At 40.2% G+C, this 19,862-nt stretch overlaps 1 protein-coding gene across 6 annotated transcripts in view; it reads right to left on the bottom strand.

Annotated features, from left to right (window-relative positions):
- DNAH5 (dynein axonemal heavy chain 5) overlaps nt 1-19,862 on the bottom strand; it is a 252,301-nt gene that overhangs the window by 36,947 nt on the left and 195,492 nt on the right. For all 6 annotated transcript variants that reach the window (XM_079781314.1, XM_079781312.1, XM_079781311.1 and 3 more), the window contains 9 exons: nt 19,092-19,206; nt 18,662-18,838; nt 13,342-13,545; nt 11,851-12,030; nt 11,055-11,192; nt 8,584-8,719; nt 7,663-7,979; nt 6,383-6,538; nt 5,082-5,264 (listed from right to left, as the gene is read on the bottom strand). In XM_079781314.1, coding sequence (XP_079637440.1) covers nt 5,082-5,264; nt 6,383-6,538; nt 7,663-7,979; nt 8,584-8,719; nt 11,055-11,192; nt 11,851-12,030; nt 13,342-13,545; nt 18,662-18,838; nt 19,092-19,206 — 1,606 coding nt within the window. The remainder of the gene's footprint in view (nt 1-5,081; nt 5,265-6,382; nt 6,539-7,662; nt 7,980-8,583; nt 8,720-11,054; nt 11,193-11,850; nt 12,031-13,341; nt 13,546-18,661; nt 18,839-19,091; nt 19,207-19,862) is intronic.

Raw genomic sequence — 19,862 nt, 5'->3', positions numbered from 1 at the left:
GGTCTGAGCACAACGTGTCAGGTCTGGTAATATTCTAGAAAAGGAAAACTCCTTTAAGCAAAACAAAAGCTTTGCACTTATATCATTTCTTAATTCTTTGAGATGTAGCAACTCAAGCAAAACTTGCTCTTATTATCTTTGTTTCTATCTGTTACTTAGCTATATTTGGAAGCTTCCTGAGTAGTTATTTTAATTTATTTATTCACTAAATGAGAATCTCAAATTTGAGGTAATGTAGAAATTAGTACAAACAAGTGATATTTAAAGACCACCATAAAATTTCTTTCCAAAAGCAGTTATAATAAAAAACATTCACACCATGCGTACACTAAGAAATATAATGATAATAAAACTAAAGGGAAAAACTTCAATTATTTTTATTGCCATAATCCAAAATTTCACACCTAACACCATCATTCCTCAAGGTGAGCTTTATAAAAGTCCTCACCTGAAGACAGGTAAGAGAAGGAATAGAGCAGTGGGAGGAGTGATGGTTTTGACATCAGAAAGACATGTTTGAATCCAAACTCCCAGGACTTATTAATTACATGACCTTGGCCATGTTACACAACTCTACAAACCTCAGTTTCTTCATCTGCAAAATGGACATAAAAACAGCTCAAAGAGTGATTGTGAGGCTATCGCCATTAAAGCAGCTAAAACATCGACTGGATGGATAGCTGCTCAGAATGTGTATCTTCCCTTCTATCCCCTCCCTTGATTCACTTCCCTCATGGATTTTCAGAAAGATTGCAATGTTTATTTAGAAATGAGTAGTTTGAAAAATAAAATCATAAGTTGGCCCCAAAAAGCATACTTTAGATTTCATATACCATCATAAAAGCATAAAGATGTAGATGAAAGGGGATTTTAAAAAGGAGAACTTTCCACTCTTGCACTCGTGCTCAGGATATGTGCTTCCCTGTCTGCAGGAAATGAGAGCAGGGACTGAAAAACCAAAAACCGCCCCAAGTCTTACTGAGTCTTTTCCTGAGCAACAGTTTTTCTTCTGTCCATTTTTCCCCCATGACCACAGTTGGTCTCCCTTTTCTGCTCCTAGTCATTCAGGAGATCTCCCTTTGCTTTTGGGAAAAGGCCAAAATTCTCAACATGCTTCACACAACCTGTCACTACCTACATTACCAACCTCATCTCCACTTCTGAACTATGGGATTGAGACCAAATTTATGCCTCCAGGTTGCTTTAAAAACCATTATTAATAAAATAAACACAGTTATTAGTAATGCATTCAATAAGTGGCAAATTATTTAATTTCTGATTTTAAAAGTAGTAAGTAAAAGCTTGACTATTATTGAGATGGTGTGGTCAATTTAATACTATTGTTAACACTATTTAAAATAAATTTGTCAATTACAGTACTACATTTATATTGCCAAAGGCTTGAAATAAGGCTAAGCACTACATTTCCCCCAAAGCTTGAAACCAATTATTAATATACTCCAAAGGAAATAGTGCAATTTAAAGTAATATTTGGGATTACAAAAGCAAAGTATGTATTACATGGTACAAAAGTGGCTGAACAGTAGAACAGACCATAGTTGTGGGGAAAAGAAAATTATCTTTGAAGGAAAATAGAAGAATTGCTGCTTGCTTTTCACTCAAGATTTAAAAATAGAAAACCTACTTTGGGATAAGGTTTTAGGCATATTTTAATTTGTATGACTGATTTAAATTTATTTCTGTTGACTACATAAAAAGATAGTTCTTTTTCAGATTAATATGAAGAAGGAAAATTAATCAAAATAATTTTGTCTGTACACATTTTTCCCACAAAGGGATTATCTCTTACACACACACACACACACACACACACACACACACAACAGTAAATATGTGTGCTCTGTATTCTATATCCTAAGGCTACAATGTAAAATTTTTATATAAACTGTGAAAAGTATCCCCAAAGTGAATAAGAAAACACAGCAGTTATTCAGTACAATTTCAGGAAATGTACTATTTATTAATTAAATGATCAAAAATTAAGGGCTTCAACAAAGATGCAAATGAAAACTAAAATCCTCTGTGTACATAAATGGCACCTGTAACCAAAGGTTTGAAATCGATAACAGAAAAGAGATGACAGCCTTTCAGACTTCTCATTTCTAAGGTATCACCCAGGCTTTCATTCCCTAAGATTCCTTCTCTTCTGCACTTTACATTGCTAATTAAAGTAGAAAGATTAAACAACAGAACTCGGGAACAGATTTATTTTTTCTCTCCTACCAGTGAGCCGGCAATAACACTGTCTGTTTAGTGTCTTTATTAGATTACTTCCCATATCAGCTCCACCAGGTTCAGGCTCCTCTACCTCCAAAGGAAATCAATCATCTGCCTGTCTGCTCATCCAGAATTCTAAACAATTACCCCTGAGGCTTTGCATTGCATGACAGTAGAAGTTGTTAATTGATATTAGTATTTTTCTCCTAATACTGCAGAGGTCTCTTTGAGTTTCCGACTTGTTCTCCAGGACCAAGGTCAGAGTGAGCCTAGGAGACTGGGTTTTCTTTAAAGGAAAGCTGCTGGAGGGCTACTGGTTTGCTGCCTGCTTAAAATGGTCCCGATCCATCACCTTCTGGTGACAACAGAGGCTGTCTGAATCTACTCACAGGTACATCAATCAGGTCAACAATTGAATATGGCCTTGGTGTGAACTTGAACAGCTCACACAGTTAAAATGACTGCCTTGAAGCACACAGAAAAGTGTAAAATGAGTTCAAAAGTCTGCCTCCCTTGCATTCATAGGATCTGGGGTTTCCTTTGGTTTCTGAGGCTAACAAAACTGTGGGTCCAGCTGGCTGTACAGCTGAGCATTCCTGAGACCAAATTCCGTGTGAGAGGGCTCCTCACTACCCTTTTTTCCTGGACACTAGGAAGCTGGTAAATTATGGAATCAGAGAATAGTGGTCTTTCCCTTGCAGCATAAGCTACAGCTCCAAGCCACCTTCCCCACGAAGAACCTACAGACCAGTGAATGCACAACTCATGCCGACTGAAGACGCTCACCGTTTGTTTCAGCCCCACATTTAAGGGATTTTCTTAGATGCTTTCCAACATCAACTTCGCATTGGTGGGACCTTCCTAGCTTCCAATACCCCCCTTGGCTCTAAAACATTTTATACTGACATTTTACATTCATATTTAAAATCACCCAAAAAGTGATCATAGGGAGACTACATCATCAATGAAGTCAAAGGAACAATTTAAACCTAAGAAAACATTTTATATCTGTGTTCATATGACACAGACATGGGCTCTTCTCAACTGAGTCACTAGATTATAGGCAATGCCCGGAAAGCACCAGAGGCCACCTCAGAGCCACGTGCCACCACCCAGGCCAGAGAGACACGGTAATCAGAGCAGATTCGGGGATACGGTGGGAAGAACAGAAGCTGCAAAATAACAAGCTGCTTGTGAAACGTATGCCACTTTAAATCCTCCCAAATTAAGTCCAGCAGGAGGGAGACTTTGCTTTAGAGAAAAGAAAATACTGGTTGCATGTTGTATTACAATATGGTTCAGGGTAAGAGACCCTCTACTATCCTAAGGAATGAGTGTTGTGTCACATTACTCTGACCACACTCTTTGTAAGAATCGTTTACTGTGAGACTGGAATGGATTCTGATAATGAGATGACATTCAACTTTCCCAGGAAGTAAGAAAGAAGCCGGGCCAGGGATCCTTATTGCCTTTTCAAAGCTGTTTGAAGTCTTGTTTTCAAAGGAGCTTAAAGTGCTCCTTGCTTCATCTCAAACCTCTGCGACCACAATCACGGCTCAGCACTGGGCTGTTCTGTTTTGTTGCAACCACAATCTGTCAGGCTAAATAATTTTCTAAGGAGACTCTATTCATCTGAGCTGAACAGAAAGAAAACCAAGGACAAGGATATTATTCAAACTGCCATCAGAGTCCCTTATCTCCCTGAGGCCAGGGCCACCGGTGAGGCAGAGCCTCAAACACGGCACTGGGTCCTGCCCCAAAGACATTACATCCCGTGGATCAAGATGCCCAGTCCTTCCTGCCATCATGACACAGCAGCACTGAGCTTCCTCAACCACCTCCACTGAGACGCCAAAAATGAACAAGTACATATTCTGAAGGTGTTATCACTTGACAGCTAGTCTGTGGCAGGCATTCTAGCATCTGTTCTTGCCATTTTTTATTCCCTGATATTTTATTTGTGGAAGGGCTCAAGCGTGATACAATATACACAAAAAGGTAAAAGTAATGGGAAGGGAAAACTCCAAAAATTCTGCCAATTTAACCAAAATGAATCTGCAGGTCAGTGTAGCAGGTGCCATAAAGTAAACTAAGAATCCAGAAGAAAATCAATAGCAACTTTCAGAGTCCATCCGGTTTCACCAAAGCAGTACTATTAAAATCCTCTAGATTTCTCTGCCTAATACACATTCCCTAGAGAAAATGCTGGTTCAGAACAGGAAGTTTCTAAATTATTGGCCATTATTCATTGAGCATTAGTTACCCCATAAAAAAGAAGTAAAAACTAAAAAAAGAGAGATCTTAGTTATCCTTATATAGCATAATTGAGCCAGTAGCTTCCAGAAAGTTCTGTGAAACTCTGTCTTCTCACAGCATACATAGAACGTTCTTAAATAGCAAATATGAACTAAGAATGTTTGCTGTTACCTGAGTGAAGCATTTTAATTTTATATTCCAAAAGTATATCAAATTAATTGAATGAAAGAAAAACCTAGACATGTACTAGAAAGTTAAAAGTCCATAGAACTCACAATAGGACAAACTCTTCAGGAAAATAAATAAAAAATCAGAATAATGAGGCTAAAAATAAGACTGATATTCTCCTAGTTACATCATTTATCTTTATGAAATCAAGTGATGATAGGTATGTGATTTATGAGATGCAGATGAAATATGTTAAGTAGATATTGGTTAGCAGTTACCTAAGACAATTGGGAAATAATAATGAAAAAACTTCAGAATAAAACAGGAACGCAATCCTATTACAACTTTTATCACATTGTTTTCATTAATGAAAGAATCACAATATAATGCAGAAGAGCGCGTGACCATACTTCACTCACCTGCTTCTCTGTGAGAATGACTCTACCCAGTAACTGGTCTTCTAGACCTTTCATGGTGACAGTGAAGTCAATGATGGAGGTTCGAGCACTTATTTCAGGGGTGTAGGCTGGGTTGGGCAGTTTGGTGGTAATGTAGAGTCTGAAGCCATCCATCACATCTACTTCCTTGTCACTGACTTTCACCTTTTTTATAAAAAAGAAAGTTAAAAGTAACAAAACAAAGATGCATCTTACTGTGTCTTTCTGTATAGGATCAAGTATTGCTATAAGCAATTACATACCTAGAGATAATTTATGCTAAAAATGAAATGATCCTCAGGCATTCACATGACTTCAAGCTGGAAGGAAGGAAGGAAGGAAGGAAGGAAGGAAGGAAGGAAGGAAGGAAGGAAGGAAGGAAGGAAGGAAGGAAGGAAGGAAGGACAGGAGGAAGGAAGGAAGGAAGGAAGGAAGGAAGGAAGGAAGGAAGGAAGGACGGACGGGAGGGAGGGAGGGAGGGAGGGAGGGAGGAAGGAAGGAAGGAAGGAAGGAAGGAAGGAAGGAAGGAAGGAAGGAAGGAAGGAAAGAAGGGAGGGAGGGGGAGGAGAGGAGAGGAGAGGAGAGGAGAGGAGAGGAGAGGAGAGGAGAGGAGAGGAGAGGAGAGGAGAGGAGAGGAGAGGAGAGGAGAGGAGAGGAGAGGAGAGGAGAGAGGAAGTTCAATATATACCATGCAATAAATACAGAATTTATCACCAACTCAGAAGACTAGACTGATGGTGTTAAATATCCTTTTAGATAGAAAAACTTACTACTCGAATAATGACATTTTCTGGGAGATCAGGGTAGGCTCCCAAGCAGGTCCAAAAAATTCTCTTGAGAGGGTCAGGGGGCAGCTGTTTTAAGATTTTGTGGTGTTGAGGGTATGGGGCTGGAATGACAGTTCAAAACATGGGCATTGACAGGGAGTTTCATGATGTTAACTTCCCACCAGTGCCAAAGGAGAGAGAGAGTACCCAGAGTTTCTTAATGGCTTGCCCAGATTTGGGACAGAAAGGGAAAGAGGCATGTTGGGGCTTGAAAACTGTCCACAGTCAAACATCAAAATGGAGTCAGACTTTTTTACACATGTCAAATAGATAATCCTAAAGGGACTACTCCTGGATACTTAAATCCCAACTCAGGAAGTGTAGGAAAACAAAGCAAATGCCTCTTGCCCCAGACTCGAATTTGAGTTACTGCCTATTGAGAAAATTTCATCTATGTCACATTTACCTGGTCTCATGGTAATTGTTCTGCACAGTTTATCAAAAGGCTTAACCCACCTTAAAGGTAGATCCAGTCTTAATGAAGTTTCTCTCCAAAACATTTTCCAGGGCTGGATCTAGTTCCTCCCCAACATCTTCGATCAGCAAGGGCCTTCCAAGAGAAAGACTGTCCTCCAGGTGGTTCCTGAAGTACTTGTGATTTAGAGATGTGATCTAGAAACCAGATCAAAACGTTGCTCTTGACAGAGATATCATGATGCAATGCACAGAGATAACTCACAGAGAGCTGAGCCTAAGCATTCTGTCACCGGAGGCAGGTACAGAGAATTCAGAGATCCTTACTTGAAACCACAGTTGGTGTGAAGGGATACAGAAAGCTTAAACCCTTTCCATTCTTTTTCTCAGCAGACCATCACTCCCCTTTACTGGGAAGCACAAAACATCTCTGGGTGGCAACACTGCCTTTCCTTCACCATCACTTTTGTGATAAATAATCATGGAATAATTACACAGGGTCCTTATAAAGTGCTGTCATTTAGTGTGATACAACTCCAGCCTGATCTGTTTATCAAAGAGAGCCTTAGACCCTAACAGAAGAGAGTCTGAGACCTTCAAAAGGTGGCATTAGTAGCAATCAATACAAAGGCAAATAATGCAATTTTTAGAAGTTATTTCTAAATATCTAAATATTAATATCTAATATTCTATATCCCTTTGTAAGGTATATAAACATTGGATCATTATGTTGAATACCTGGAACTAATATAATACTACTAGTATCCCTGTGCACGAATCCGTGCGCCAGTAGCTCACCAGTAGCTCGCTGCTGCCCTCTAGTAGCTCTTCACTGGCTGCCCTGCCCTCCTGTAGCTCTCCCAGCCCCCCCCCACCCCCGCCCCACACACACACACAGCTTGCTGCCCTGCCCCCTCCTGTAGCTCTCTGCTGCCCACTTGTAGCTCACTGCCCCACCCTCCTGCTGATCCGTGATTCAGTCCTTACGCTGTCAGTCATTACGCTTCACGGCATAACAACCATTTGCATATTACATCTTTATTATTATAGATATGGCAGTAATTATAAATTAATAAAATAAACCAGTAAGTAAATTTAAACAAAAACAGCTCTGTAAATAAGATAAAGATGATAGATAGATAGATGATAGATAGATAGATAGATAGATAGATAGATGATAGATAGATAGATAGATAGATAGATAGATAGATAGATAGATACAATTATTTCTAAATAACAAATATTTTATTATTCTTGGATACTTATTGTTCTGGGGCAATAAAACTTGACTAGTAACATAAATATACCCAAACACAAATTACCTGGAGTTCATTTTGGCTTTCTTTATTTTTAATCCAGATCTTGCCTTGAGTCTGTGGATCAATTAACAAAGGATAGCGAGATGCCTTTGTGACAATAATTCCGTTCTGAATGGATAAATCATCATTTGGTAGGCCTTGGAGGTTCCATTCACTAATCGTAGGAGCATCAATCAACATCTCGTTGAGATTCAGATTGTCAGCAAATGGAATCTTCCGGGATTTCATTTCCTTCTGCCAGTCATTTAACATCAGATTGCGAAATTCTTGGTTAAATGGACCAGAATAAGACAGAAAAGCCGTGGCCAACAATACATCCCCTAAAATGGAAAACAAACACCACTGAAATACTTTATGATCAGGCTTGTACTTGTGTAGAATATTAAAAATGAAAAAAAAACACCATTCTTTTAAACTAAATTCCAGAAGCCAAACTGTAACCATGTGTTGCTGTGTCTTGATGAATAAGAGGTAGTTTGGTTTACTGTTAAACAGGGTCCAAATTGTCCACCAAGGATTGGCTGCAATAATCAAGCACTGGAGAATTTTGACTCTTGTTGGATTTGGTAGGATGACTTCTGAGTTTAAGATACAACACTTAGAAGACAGAGCCTCTATTCAAAGTGACCTAGGTCAATATCATCTTTCATTGATAGAATTCAAGTGTCCTGATAATAAGAGGTTTAAAGGACGTTAACACATCTAATACGGACTGCATAGATGTCAGACCAATATTCATTCTTCTGAAACACTGCAGTCTCTCTCTCTCTCTCTCTCTCTCTCTCTCTCTCTCTCTCTCTCCTCTCTCTCTCTCTCTCTCATAGAACTTTAAAGTAACAGAGTTTGTATTTTGATTAAAGCTTAAATTTGCTAACTCCCTATCACAGTCAACACATGACGTCATTAATACAGGAATTTACATACCTACAAGTCTTTTAGTTTGTGCAGCAAACTCTTTACTCTGTTCTGTCCATCTTTCTTTTTCTCCTGCCAAACCACCAATCAGAGCAGAGGCAGTCTTCATCTTATGTCTGCACCGCTCAGCATCTTCAAGCAAGGTCTAAACCAGGAGAGAAATTTTGTTTAGATAAATACAGCCTCTGGCTGGAAAATGCAACTTAAAACACTATATATGATCTGCCTTTCTGAGACATGTGAGCCATTCATTTTCTGGAAAGCATAAGATTCAGTTCCTGTGTGCCTGTGTCTGCCTAAGTCTCTTTCTTGTGTGGGGCCCTGAGCCAATTGTCAGACCCTCCCTAGACGTGAACAACTAAGAAATCATGGAAATTTGTATCATTTATGATTTCTCTAAAAGCAAAGTATAAATAAAATACAAGCATGCATGTTAATATCATAAAACACACAAAAACCATAAAGAAATGCATGTGCTTATTTTTAACTTAGAACAATTTCTGATGTTAAAGTTCCAGCATCATTATCGCTTTATCTACACTACATGTCCTTTCACATCAGGTAAAACTTGAGATTATCTTCAGATTGTGGGGTTCCGAGGCTTGTTCTCAAACTCCAGCCATACTTGACTCAGCAGATCCCTCCCTGCTGCTCCTTGTGTCAATAAAGTCCTTTAACCAGACTTCTACATACTGTTACCACTAGGTGCTTAGTTATTAAAAACAAATGGTTCTGACTCTCTATGTTTAAGAGACAACTGTTAATTCTACTTGTAAAAATGTATACTTATGAAATAATGATAAATATGGATAAAGATTTAGCTGTGTAACCAGTCCCTAGAAGTTCTTGTATAATAATTATATATATTTACATAATATATATATTTAGCACTTACAGTTGACCCTTGAACAATGTGAGGGTATATATATATATTTAGCATTTACAGTTGACCCTTGAACAATGTGAGGGTTGGGGGAACCAACTCCCTGCAAAGTTGAATATTCATAATAACTTTTAAATCTCCAAAAACTTAATTACTAATAGTCTATTGTAGACTGAAAGTCTTACTGATAACATAAAGTCAACACATATTTTGTACGTTAGATGTTATCCTATACTAGAGGCCCAGTGCACGAAATTTGTGCACAGGTACAGTCCCTAAGCCTGGCCTGCAATCAAGGCCATCTTCCCTGGCTGCCTACAGCTGGCCCCGCCACCCACCCCCGGTTCCCTGTTCGCCATCAGGTGATCAGAGCCTGACGAATGGGGGTAGGGACTGAAAGGTGGTCAGTGTACCTCATAGTGACTGGTGGAGCTGTTGTTCTGGTCATTCCACCATTAGGGTCAATTTGCATATTACCCTTTTATTATATAGGATTATTATATAGGATAATAAAGGCATAGTATGCAAATTGTCCCCTCAACCAGGAGTCCATCCAGGAGTTCAACCAGGAGGCAGGGCCAGCCAGAGGAAGGGAAGGAGGCCCTGGCCGGTGGCGGTAGCAGTAGGCAGCCAGGGGAAGGGAGGGAGTACCTGGCCAGCAGCCGACAGCCGCTAGGGACCCTACCTGTGCACAGATTTCATGCACTGGGCCTCTAATATATATATATATATATTCTTACAATAAAGTAAGTTAGAGAAAAGAAACTGTTATTAAGAAAATCATAAAGAAGAGACAATACATTTACAGCATTATTGAAAAAAGCCATATATAAGTGGACCCATGTATTTCAAATGCACAGTATTCAAGGGTCAACTGTATATGCTAAATATAAAACAATAGAGGATTATTTAAATAGAGTATGGTATGTTGTGAATAAGAATACTCTGAAGCCATTAAAAATAATCTCATAAAAATGTGTAATCATAATATATCATTAAGTTAAAAATTCCATTTATAAAGCAGTATGTACTGAATTATCTATTACAGTTTTAAATAAATTTAAAATACATGTAATTCGAGGCATATGTTCACATATGAAGTGATAAAGAGCAAAATATTTCTAGTGGTCCTCTCCAGGTTACCTATGTGTATTCTCTATAAGGAACATGAATTGCTTTTGTAGTAATAACACAATACAGTGCTTTACAAAAGCATGATATTTATTCAGCCTGCCTAAAAGATTGTTTCAAAGATTAAATGAGATAAAGTGGGAGGGTCTGATTTGAAAAACATGAGAAAAAAAAGCTACGTAAGACTTAGTTATCCTCCCCATTACAGGGAAACTCAGAATGTTCACGTTCCAGAGCCGACTCCTATTTTGGCTGAACACCCTGACGTCTCACCAATGGTCCTTAGTGTCTGTTAGAAACAACATCAAGCCTTAGTGAGGGATGATGTGCTATGTTTGCATTTGTATAAATTCGGTGAAGCCTTGATCTAAACCAAACCTCTGCAGAGAGAAAGCAATAAAGGAATGAGGGATTGCCACAGCCGTGGAGTAGTGTGACAGTCCCTCCCACGCCAGGGGGCAGTTACCTGCTTTTCCGTCATGGCCTGTTCATACTCGGCCTGCACCACATCAAGCTCTGCCTGCTTGTCGTCGAGCTCCGCCTGGGCCTTCTGCAGGTCCTGCATGGCCACGACGTAGCGATTCTCCTGCACCACCAGGTTGGCCTGCACAGGACACAGGAGGTGTGGGGTGGCAGCAAAACCAAACATCCAGCACTTCAGAGACTGAGAACACTCAGTTATGTCTCCTGCTTATACCTGCTCTTTGTTCCATCCTTAGGGTCTTTTCAAATTGTGTTAAGTCAAGACCCAATCTTCATGTGAAGTTGATATAAATGTTCGCAAGCAGAAAATTAGAATTCATTAGAATAGAAGTGAGCAATTTTTTCCCATATTTTATGCTTCCAGGGCCAAAAGGTAAAATCAAGGCCACCAATGTCTATGTGTCAACCCTGTCTCTTTTACAGAATTCCTGGCACAAGACCTTGGATGTTATCATGGGATTCTGTGCTATAGTTTTCTGTGTTTCTTTCTTTCTTTTTTTTTTTTTTTTTGAAGTTGACAATGTATAGGAAACTACCAATAGCCTACATGGGCTTAGTTCCCTCACAGAGCGTCTGTGCCTAAAGGCTCACACCATGCTGATTGGAGCAGGATTACAGAGAAGAAAGAAGCATCTTGTTTGCAGCCTTTCTGTCCCCGTGAACCCGAGTACAATAATACCAAAGGCTGAGAACTCCAGGGCTGTGTGAAAAGTCAAGACCCAGTTGACCTAGAGGCCCCTCACAGGCACGTATCATGCAGCTCTACCTAGAAGGCTTACCTTCAGAGGCAACACTTCTCTGTTTATAGAAAAAAAGGATGCCATGGCTTTGGTCCAGGAGCAAAGACCAGCCACATTCCCACATACACGTTTAGCAGTTTCGATGTTGTAGTCTGCCATTTCAAAGTAAGGACCCAAAAATTCTATCACTTCTTCATTGATTGTGTCTTTGGGGAATTGCTATGGGAAAAAGGCATAAAATTAAGTCAAATGCTTCTTGTCATGAAGAAATATTCACATTATGCTCACAATGCTATTGGACGCTGAAATGGAAGAATGATGTCATATTTTGTCAATATTTTAGGATATTAGGCAAAAGTCCTAAAGGTGAAAGCAGACTAAGCAATGACAACAAAGAAGTCGAAATACACTTTGTCTTCTATGAACAAGATATACCAACCCTAAATAAATTTTCTGCGATCTAAGGAAAAGGAAAGTATTTCAGTGATGAACACTAAAATGGTTATTAGAATTTCAGAAGCAATAAAATTTTCATGTCATTAATCCTAAATAGGTAAATTACAAACCTGTAAAGTCAACAATGGAAAACAAATACACCGAGAGATATTTAGCCTAAGGACATATATATTTAGCATTTAGCAGCAACTAAATCCTTAATACATTCAGACAGAGGTTTGATTAACTCGCCTGAAATGTGAAGATAATAACTTAGACATTAGGCCTTGAGGGTGATGAATTAATTTTTAATCATAGAACTATCAAAAATATGAGATAATTTTTATATTCTTGAGGAATAAAAAATTTTAAATAGCAGAAATGTATCAAGAATACCTTCTTACATCAAGAGAAAATACTGATCAAACAATGACTTTGGACCTTTTAAAAGTGGTGTTTGATCATCTAAAATAAGATAATTAAATGTTTTCCAAGTAGAAAAAAAATTTGGTGTCTAAATAACTCAGTGAAACAAGCCTTCACAGAAGAAATGTAATGTGGGATAAAACACAATCTCATTCAGACCTGTTTGATCACAAGTTTCTCATATTTTAATTGTCTGGATAAGTCTGTGTGGTCCACTAGTTTCATAAGCTACTTATTGTTATAGCTGCTGTAAGATAATGTAGCCACAGTAGCCACTGGGCAATGTTGAATTAAAAACTAAATGGAAGATAGTGCTAAAGTTATCACTTGGGAAGTTAATGTGAGTTGGGTATTCCCAATTAATTGTCTCAAGATCTAAATATGACAGATGAAACAATAAAACTTCTGGAAAAAAACTCAGAGGCATTTATTCTGCCTTAGAGGTGGGCAAAGATTTCCTAAACAGAGTGCAGAGAGCACTTAAGGAAAATACTGAAAAATTGGACTACATTAAAGTTAGGAACGTCTGCTTATCAAAAGACACAGTTAATGGAATGAGCAACTAAGGCAGAAAGTGGGAAAAGATAGTTGCAAACATATAAATGATAAATTACTCATATTTTATATATGAAGAAATTCTACAAAGTGATAAAAATTTGAACGACGAACCTGTAGGTTCTGTAAAAAGTTCCCTGCAGTCATCAGTTTTAAGGATTCCTGCCAGGAAGGAATCGTACAGCTTTTTTCCGGGTCAATTTTCACTGCATTGACTTTCCTTTGAAACAACAGCAGCACACAATCCATGATCCTCATGATGAGGTGAGGGGGCCGGCCCAGCGTGCGGACGGTGGCAATGTCCGAAGGCTTGATGGTCTGGGGGAGGAAAGGAGGTTAGCATCCAGTCTCAGATGAGAAAAGTGCAGACAAGCCTTTCATCTCTAAATGCTATGATTTTGACAGAGGAAAACAGCATTTTTAAACAGATGCAGTCATGGGGGCTAGATGCGTATTTAATCCCAAACAAACCCATGTCCCCAAAAGTTCCAATGCTTACAATTCAGACTGACAATGAGGAAACACTGCTGAGCAGATAAGGAGCTGTGACTTCCCTAAAACTGTACAGACCACTTAGTGTCAGAAAGCAGAAGAGTGTAATCTGAAAGAAAAAAAGAATAGTCAGCACTTATGCAAATACCAGGGATCCTCAACCAGGAAAACTCCAGTATTTGCAGTGCTTTTTGAGTCATTAGTTATATAGGTCAAGAATCTGCCTCTCTCTCTTAAGTAACTCTGACTTGTCACAGTGGACTGACACTAGCGGGTAGCCCCAGGGCTGACAGATTGAATAATTAGAGGTTTCTTAGCTGGAAACTGACCTTTAAGTGACAGAACTTGAGCAATAAGAATTTCACTAAGCTGTTAGAAAAGTTCTGTTCCATTTCCAGTACGGAGATTCTTATGGCGTAAATTATTTAATAATCACATAGAACCATTCTGGTTGATAGTAACTGGCTCTATCTCTTAAACTCTTTTTGGAATAAGTAGTGGTAAATATCCTAATATATAAAAACCCTGGGTGGTAATGACCAGTAACGACCAGAGGCTGACCAACTGGAAGTCAGTGCTGGCCCCACCCCCAAGCAAGCGGAAAGGGGCAATCAGGCAGGTGGACAGAAGGATTAGGGGTGATCAGGTAGGCAGACAAGTGGTTAGGAGTGATCAGGTAGGCAGACCAGCGGTTAGGGGTGATCAAGTAGGCAGGCAAGTGGTTAGGGGAGATCAGATAGGCAGACGGCCCCTTGCTGGGCTGGCCCCACTCCCCAGCAAAGAAAGAAGGAGGCCCAGGCCAGCCAAGCCATTGCACCCCAAGCAAGCGGTTAGGGGCAATCAGGCAGGCAGGCAGAGTGGTTAGGGGTGATCAGATAGGCAGACCAGCAGTTAGGGGTGATCAGGTAGGCAGACCAGAGGTTAGGGGTGATCAGGTAGGCAGGCAAGCGGTTAGAGGAGATCAGGTAGGCAGACAGCCCCACCCCCAAGCAAGTGGTTAGGGGCAATCAGGCAGGCAGGCAGAGTGGTTAGGGGTGATCAGGTAGGCAGACCAACGGTTAGGGGTGATCAGGTAGGTAGACCAGCGGTTAGGGATGATCAGGTAGGCAGACCAGTGGTTAGGGGTGATCAGGTAGGCAGACCAGTGGTTAGGGGCGATCAGGTAGGCAGACAGCCTCTTACAGGGCTGGCCCCGCTCCCCAGCAAAGAAAGAGGGAGGCCTAGGCCAGCCAAGCCATCGCACCCCAGCCTGTCACCTGCAGAGGGAGGACACTAGTGACAGGGGAGGGGGGGGGCAGCACTGCACAGATGGCAAGCAGTGGCAGTGGCGGGGTGGGGCCAGCTGCCTGCAGCCCAGGGAAGGAAAGCCCCAATAGGCCCTGATCTCAGGCCAGGCCTAGGGACCCTACCCGAGGGGTCCCAGATTGTGAGAGGGTGCAGGCCGGGCTGAGGGACCCCCCTGAGTGCACGAATTTTCATGCACCGGGCCTCTAGTTAAATATAAAAATCAGATACAGTACACTCTCTAGACAAATAGTGTACATCCATTCCTTCCAGATCTTGAAAACCTTCCATCTTATTTGCATCTGCATCTCTCCTGCCAAAGAAAATACCCAATGACCTTCTCATCAAAGCTAATGATCTTTTCTCCAAGGACTGATAAAGAAAAGAAGAAAACCACTAAACTTGATAAGCAGGAATGTAACTATGTATTTTGAAAATGTTTCAATAGACTAGTATTTGTAAAAGCTAGACAGCTGGAAGTGAAGAAGAATTTGTGGTAAAAAAGAAAAAACACTAAAGATGGCAGATCGATCTTTCTTTGAGATGTGTGGCTATGAAAGAAAGGAGAGAAATATAATAGCAGCCAATGGGGAATGCAGGGTCAAATTAAACTTATATAAGGTTTAAGAGCTGAACATGCTTATTTTACTTTAGCTTTAGAAATAGGAATTTTCAAACAGAATTGGGTACCTAGGTAAAAGGAGTTGGAGAGAAGGTTATAAATGAAGTTAAATCTATTTCAGCTAAGTATTGAAATCCTCTCTTCTCAGCATGCAAAGCAATATGACCGTTATATAATTCCCATACATCATTGCAATATAATAGTTATTTAACATCTGGAGGCATATTAGCATTGAGATAGGAAGAAACACATTCTTTGCGGATACATTTTTTGTTGTATCGATTTATGTAGCCTGATGCCAAACTGTTAAGAGTTTGGATGTACCTGGAACTTCCTTTGTATACACTGGTAGTACCACATTTCAACATTTCAAAAGCTCCCAAAGAGGCAAAAAAGATGGGAGCAGAACCAATGAAAGAAATTAATAAAAAAAACCATCTTGCACAACCCCGATCATCTTACCACAGTTCCCACACATTTCTGCACTGATGATTACATAATGCAGGATAATTCAGTGGCAGAGAGCACTAAATTAGGAGGATACTGGAAAGTACTTTATAATATTAAAAGAGATGCTAAGCCTTTAAGTCTTGGGAAAATGCAGGACTTTAAGCAAAACATGAGATGCCATATGCTCTATTCCTATGATGCCATTAGGAATTATGAGCTCAATAAAGACTTAGAAGTTTCTTTACACTGTCATTGTCTTCTCTCTGTTGATCAGACACTTTCAGAGATGCTCAGATACCTAAAAGAGGTGCAGAGGAGGATAAAGATCGGGATCTCATCCTCAGAGATATCTGCATCCCATGTTCACTGCAGCATTATTCACAATAGATACGGAAGCAACCTGAACGTCCACTGATAGATAAAAGGATAAAGAAAATGTTTTGAATTATAATAAATATAATTCAGCCTTAAAAAAGAGAAAGAAATCCACTCATGACATAGATGGGTCTACAGGACATTATGGTAAGTGAAAATTTTAAACATAAAGATAAATACTGTATGATCTCATTTATATGTAGAATCTAAAATAGACTCATAGAAGCAGAGAATAAAATGGTAGTTTCCAGGGGCTGAGGGGGAGGAGAAATGAGGAGGTGATGGTCAAAGAGTACAAAGTTTCAGACATGCAAGATAAATAAATTCTAGAGTTGTAAACAGCATAATGCCTATAGTTAACAATACTATATTATATACCTAAAATTTGTTAAGAGGGTAGATCTTGTTATATTTTTACCATAAATAATAATAACATTAAAGGGAGCAGGAGGAAACATTGGGAGGTGATAGATGTTTCTATGGCCTTGTGTTGTTGATGGTTTCATAGGTGTATACTTGTCTCCAAACTCATCAATTTGTACACATTAAATATGTACAGCCTTTTGCATGTCAATCATACCTCAACAAAAGGAGAGATGAGGTGTCCACCAATCTGAAAGACTGGAGACCCTGGAGGACTTCAAGGTCTAAGGAAGACAGTGCATGGTGGAATAGTGAGGCAGCAAGGAAAGACATGTCACATATAAGTGCAATGTGAAAAGTTGGAGAGATATAAGAGAAGGCAAGATCTAATTCATATATTGTATATTGACTCAGAAAGCTTAAAGACTTAACTTGGATCAAAAAGATACAGAAATGTTTCTGGAAGTGTACTAAGGAACTTGTAAAAAAGTAACAATTACATCCTATCTAATAAAGAGGGAATATGCTAATTGACCCTTATACCATCACAAAGATGGCAGCTCCCACAGCCAATAAGGAGGGAATATGCTAATTGACTACCCCACCATCAAAGATGGTGGCGCCCACAGCCAATAAGGAGGGAATATGCTAATTGACTGTCATGCCCTCAAAGATGATGGTGCCCATAGCCACAAGATGGCGGCGCCCAGTCCCCTCACCCCTGTTGGGGCCGCAGGCACAGGGCAAGGCCAGGCCAGACCCACCCCCAGGCAGGCCCAGCCACTCTGCGCGCCTGCCTCCGGAGTCCCCCAGTCCCCTCAGCCCCCCAGTCGCCCAGGGCTAGCCCGAGGCACAGGCAAGCCTCGGATGGCGGCTGCCCAGCCGCCCAGGGCTGCCCGAGGCTCAGGTAACCAGGGCCGGCCAAGGCTTGCACTGCCAGCAGTGGCAGCAGCAGAGGTGTGATGGGGCATCGCCTTCCCCTGATTGCTGGGTCACCTCCCACCCCTGAGGGCCCCCGGACTGTGAGAGGGGGCAGGCCGGGCTGAGGGACTCCCCCTCCAGTGCATGAATTTTCATGCACTGGGCCTCTAGTTATCAAATAATGATGCATGCTCATTTTAGGTTATGTAACTTGAATTAGCAGTAGACACATCAGCAGCTTTTCCCTCTCTCCAGCAGCTTTTTAGGCCAAAAATCAATAACATAAGGCAATAAATAAGACTGAAGTAAAAGCAATCTTAAAATTGAGCCCCCAAAACTCTTAAATTGAGACTTCAAAACTGGACCAGCCCCTTAGAGTATGGTCTAGTTCATTAAACTCATCATATTTACTCAGAATCCAACCTCCTTTCTAATTGCACTATTTGTTATTGCCACACAATTGTATCAAATATTTGTGTTGGAAGCCTGCTCAAACTCTTGACATTAATGAGCTACTTTAGATCAGTAGTTTGTCATATGGATAATTCATAGATAAACTCAGAGAATGTTATGGCTTACAGACCCACTCCAGTGTTCTCAAGAAATGAGTGAGTAAATGATATTTTAGCAATTTTATGTGTCTTTCCCAATGTCACATAGCTTATTGGTAACAGTGAACATGAGAACCGAGCACTCTTGATTGCCGTGATATGGCACTGCCCATCAATCAATCATGAGAGAGGAAATGAGATGGGAAGTAGCACGTGCAAAATATATAAAGAGCTAGTAACATCCCCAAGCAAAAATATCACTTGCAGTTGTTCCCGTGGAGAGCACTTTGGTCTGAAGCACTTCCTGTTGTTACTCGTCTTTTCTTCGTTTTCCTCCTTGGCCCTGCGCTTGACATCTGTTATATCACACATTTACCTGCAGGGCTGCCTCTGCTTCTTCTAACGCTGGTTTGGCTGCTTCCAGTTTCTCTTCTGCAATGGCTTTATCCTTAGAGATGCTGTCTACAATGGCTTGTGCTTTGTCCTTTACCTTCTGTACCTCGGCCTTCACCTTTTCGGCAGCCTGTGCCTTCATCGTCACTTCTTTTAAAACCTAATTCAATATAAAACAAACAAAAAAGCCTCGTCAAAATAGACCCAGGTGAAAGGGCACATTTTTGCCTTGGTTTCTTGATTTTTGTCCACTATACAATTTTTCATACAGAAAACTAAGAGTATTCTATGGTAATGCAAATAAGTATCTTTCACTTTCGTGGCTATAACTTAGCAACTATATATATATAAAATTAACATTTGTGAACTGGGAATTCAAAATAAATGTGATACACATGTGAATGTCCACCCACCGTGTCGGCTTTATAGTTTGCCACTTGCAGCTCCTTTTCTTTCACTTCCAGTTCTTTGCTCAGAGCTGCAACAGACTCCGAAGCTTCTTTTAGCTTTTTCAATCCAGTATTCATTCTGAGATTGAAAATCCAAGGAAGCAATGTTAATTTTGTGGTAGCGGGCCACATTTTCCAAGTGGTCTATATTATAGATAGTAATGGCCATATTTGAAGACTGAGTATACATACAAACAGCAAATCCAGCAGAGCTTGATAGAAAGGGATGGGTCCAGGCTTGATTCCAGCCTAAAGACATTGGTGTATTTTCCATAGACTGTGTGTGAGAAGAGAGAACCTGCTAAAAATATTCTGTATGCCCGGCCAGTGTGGCTCAATGGTTGAGCATCAACCTATGAACCAGGAGGTCACAGTTGAATTCCCAGTCAGGGCACATGCCCTAGTTGCAGACTAGATCCCCAATAGGGTACCTGCAGGAGGCAGCCAATCAATGATTCTATCTTCATCATTGATGTTTCTATCTCTCTCTCCCACTCCCTTCCTCTCTGAAATCAATAAAATATATTTTTTAAATATTCTGCATAACATGAGGAACATCAGTGGTTCTAGCATTTGTATCCTGCAGGAAACATGTTTAATGAAGTTTAGCTAAATGACAATAGACTTCAAATGTTTGAAGGCCTAACATGGAGCAAGGAAAATCAATTACTTCCACTTTTTGAAAGAGACCAATGAGCCCTAGCTAGTTTGGCTCAGTGGATAAAGCATCAGCTT

The sequence above is a fragment of the Cnephaeus nilssonii genome (assembly GCF_951640355.1).
Source record: "Cnephaeus nilssonii genome assembly, chromosome: 2".
NCBI lineage: Eukaryota > Metazoa > Chordata > Mammalia > Chiroptera > Vespertilionidae > Cnephaeus > Cnephaeus nilssonii.
Note: the sequence above shows the minus strand (reverse complement) of the source record. Positions and strands in the feature narration are given on the sequence as shown.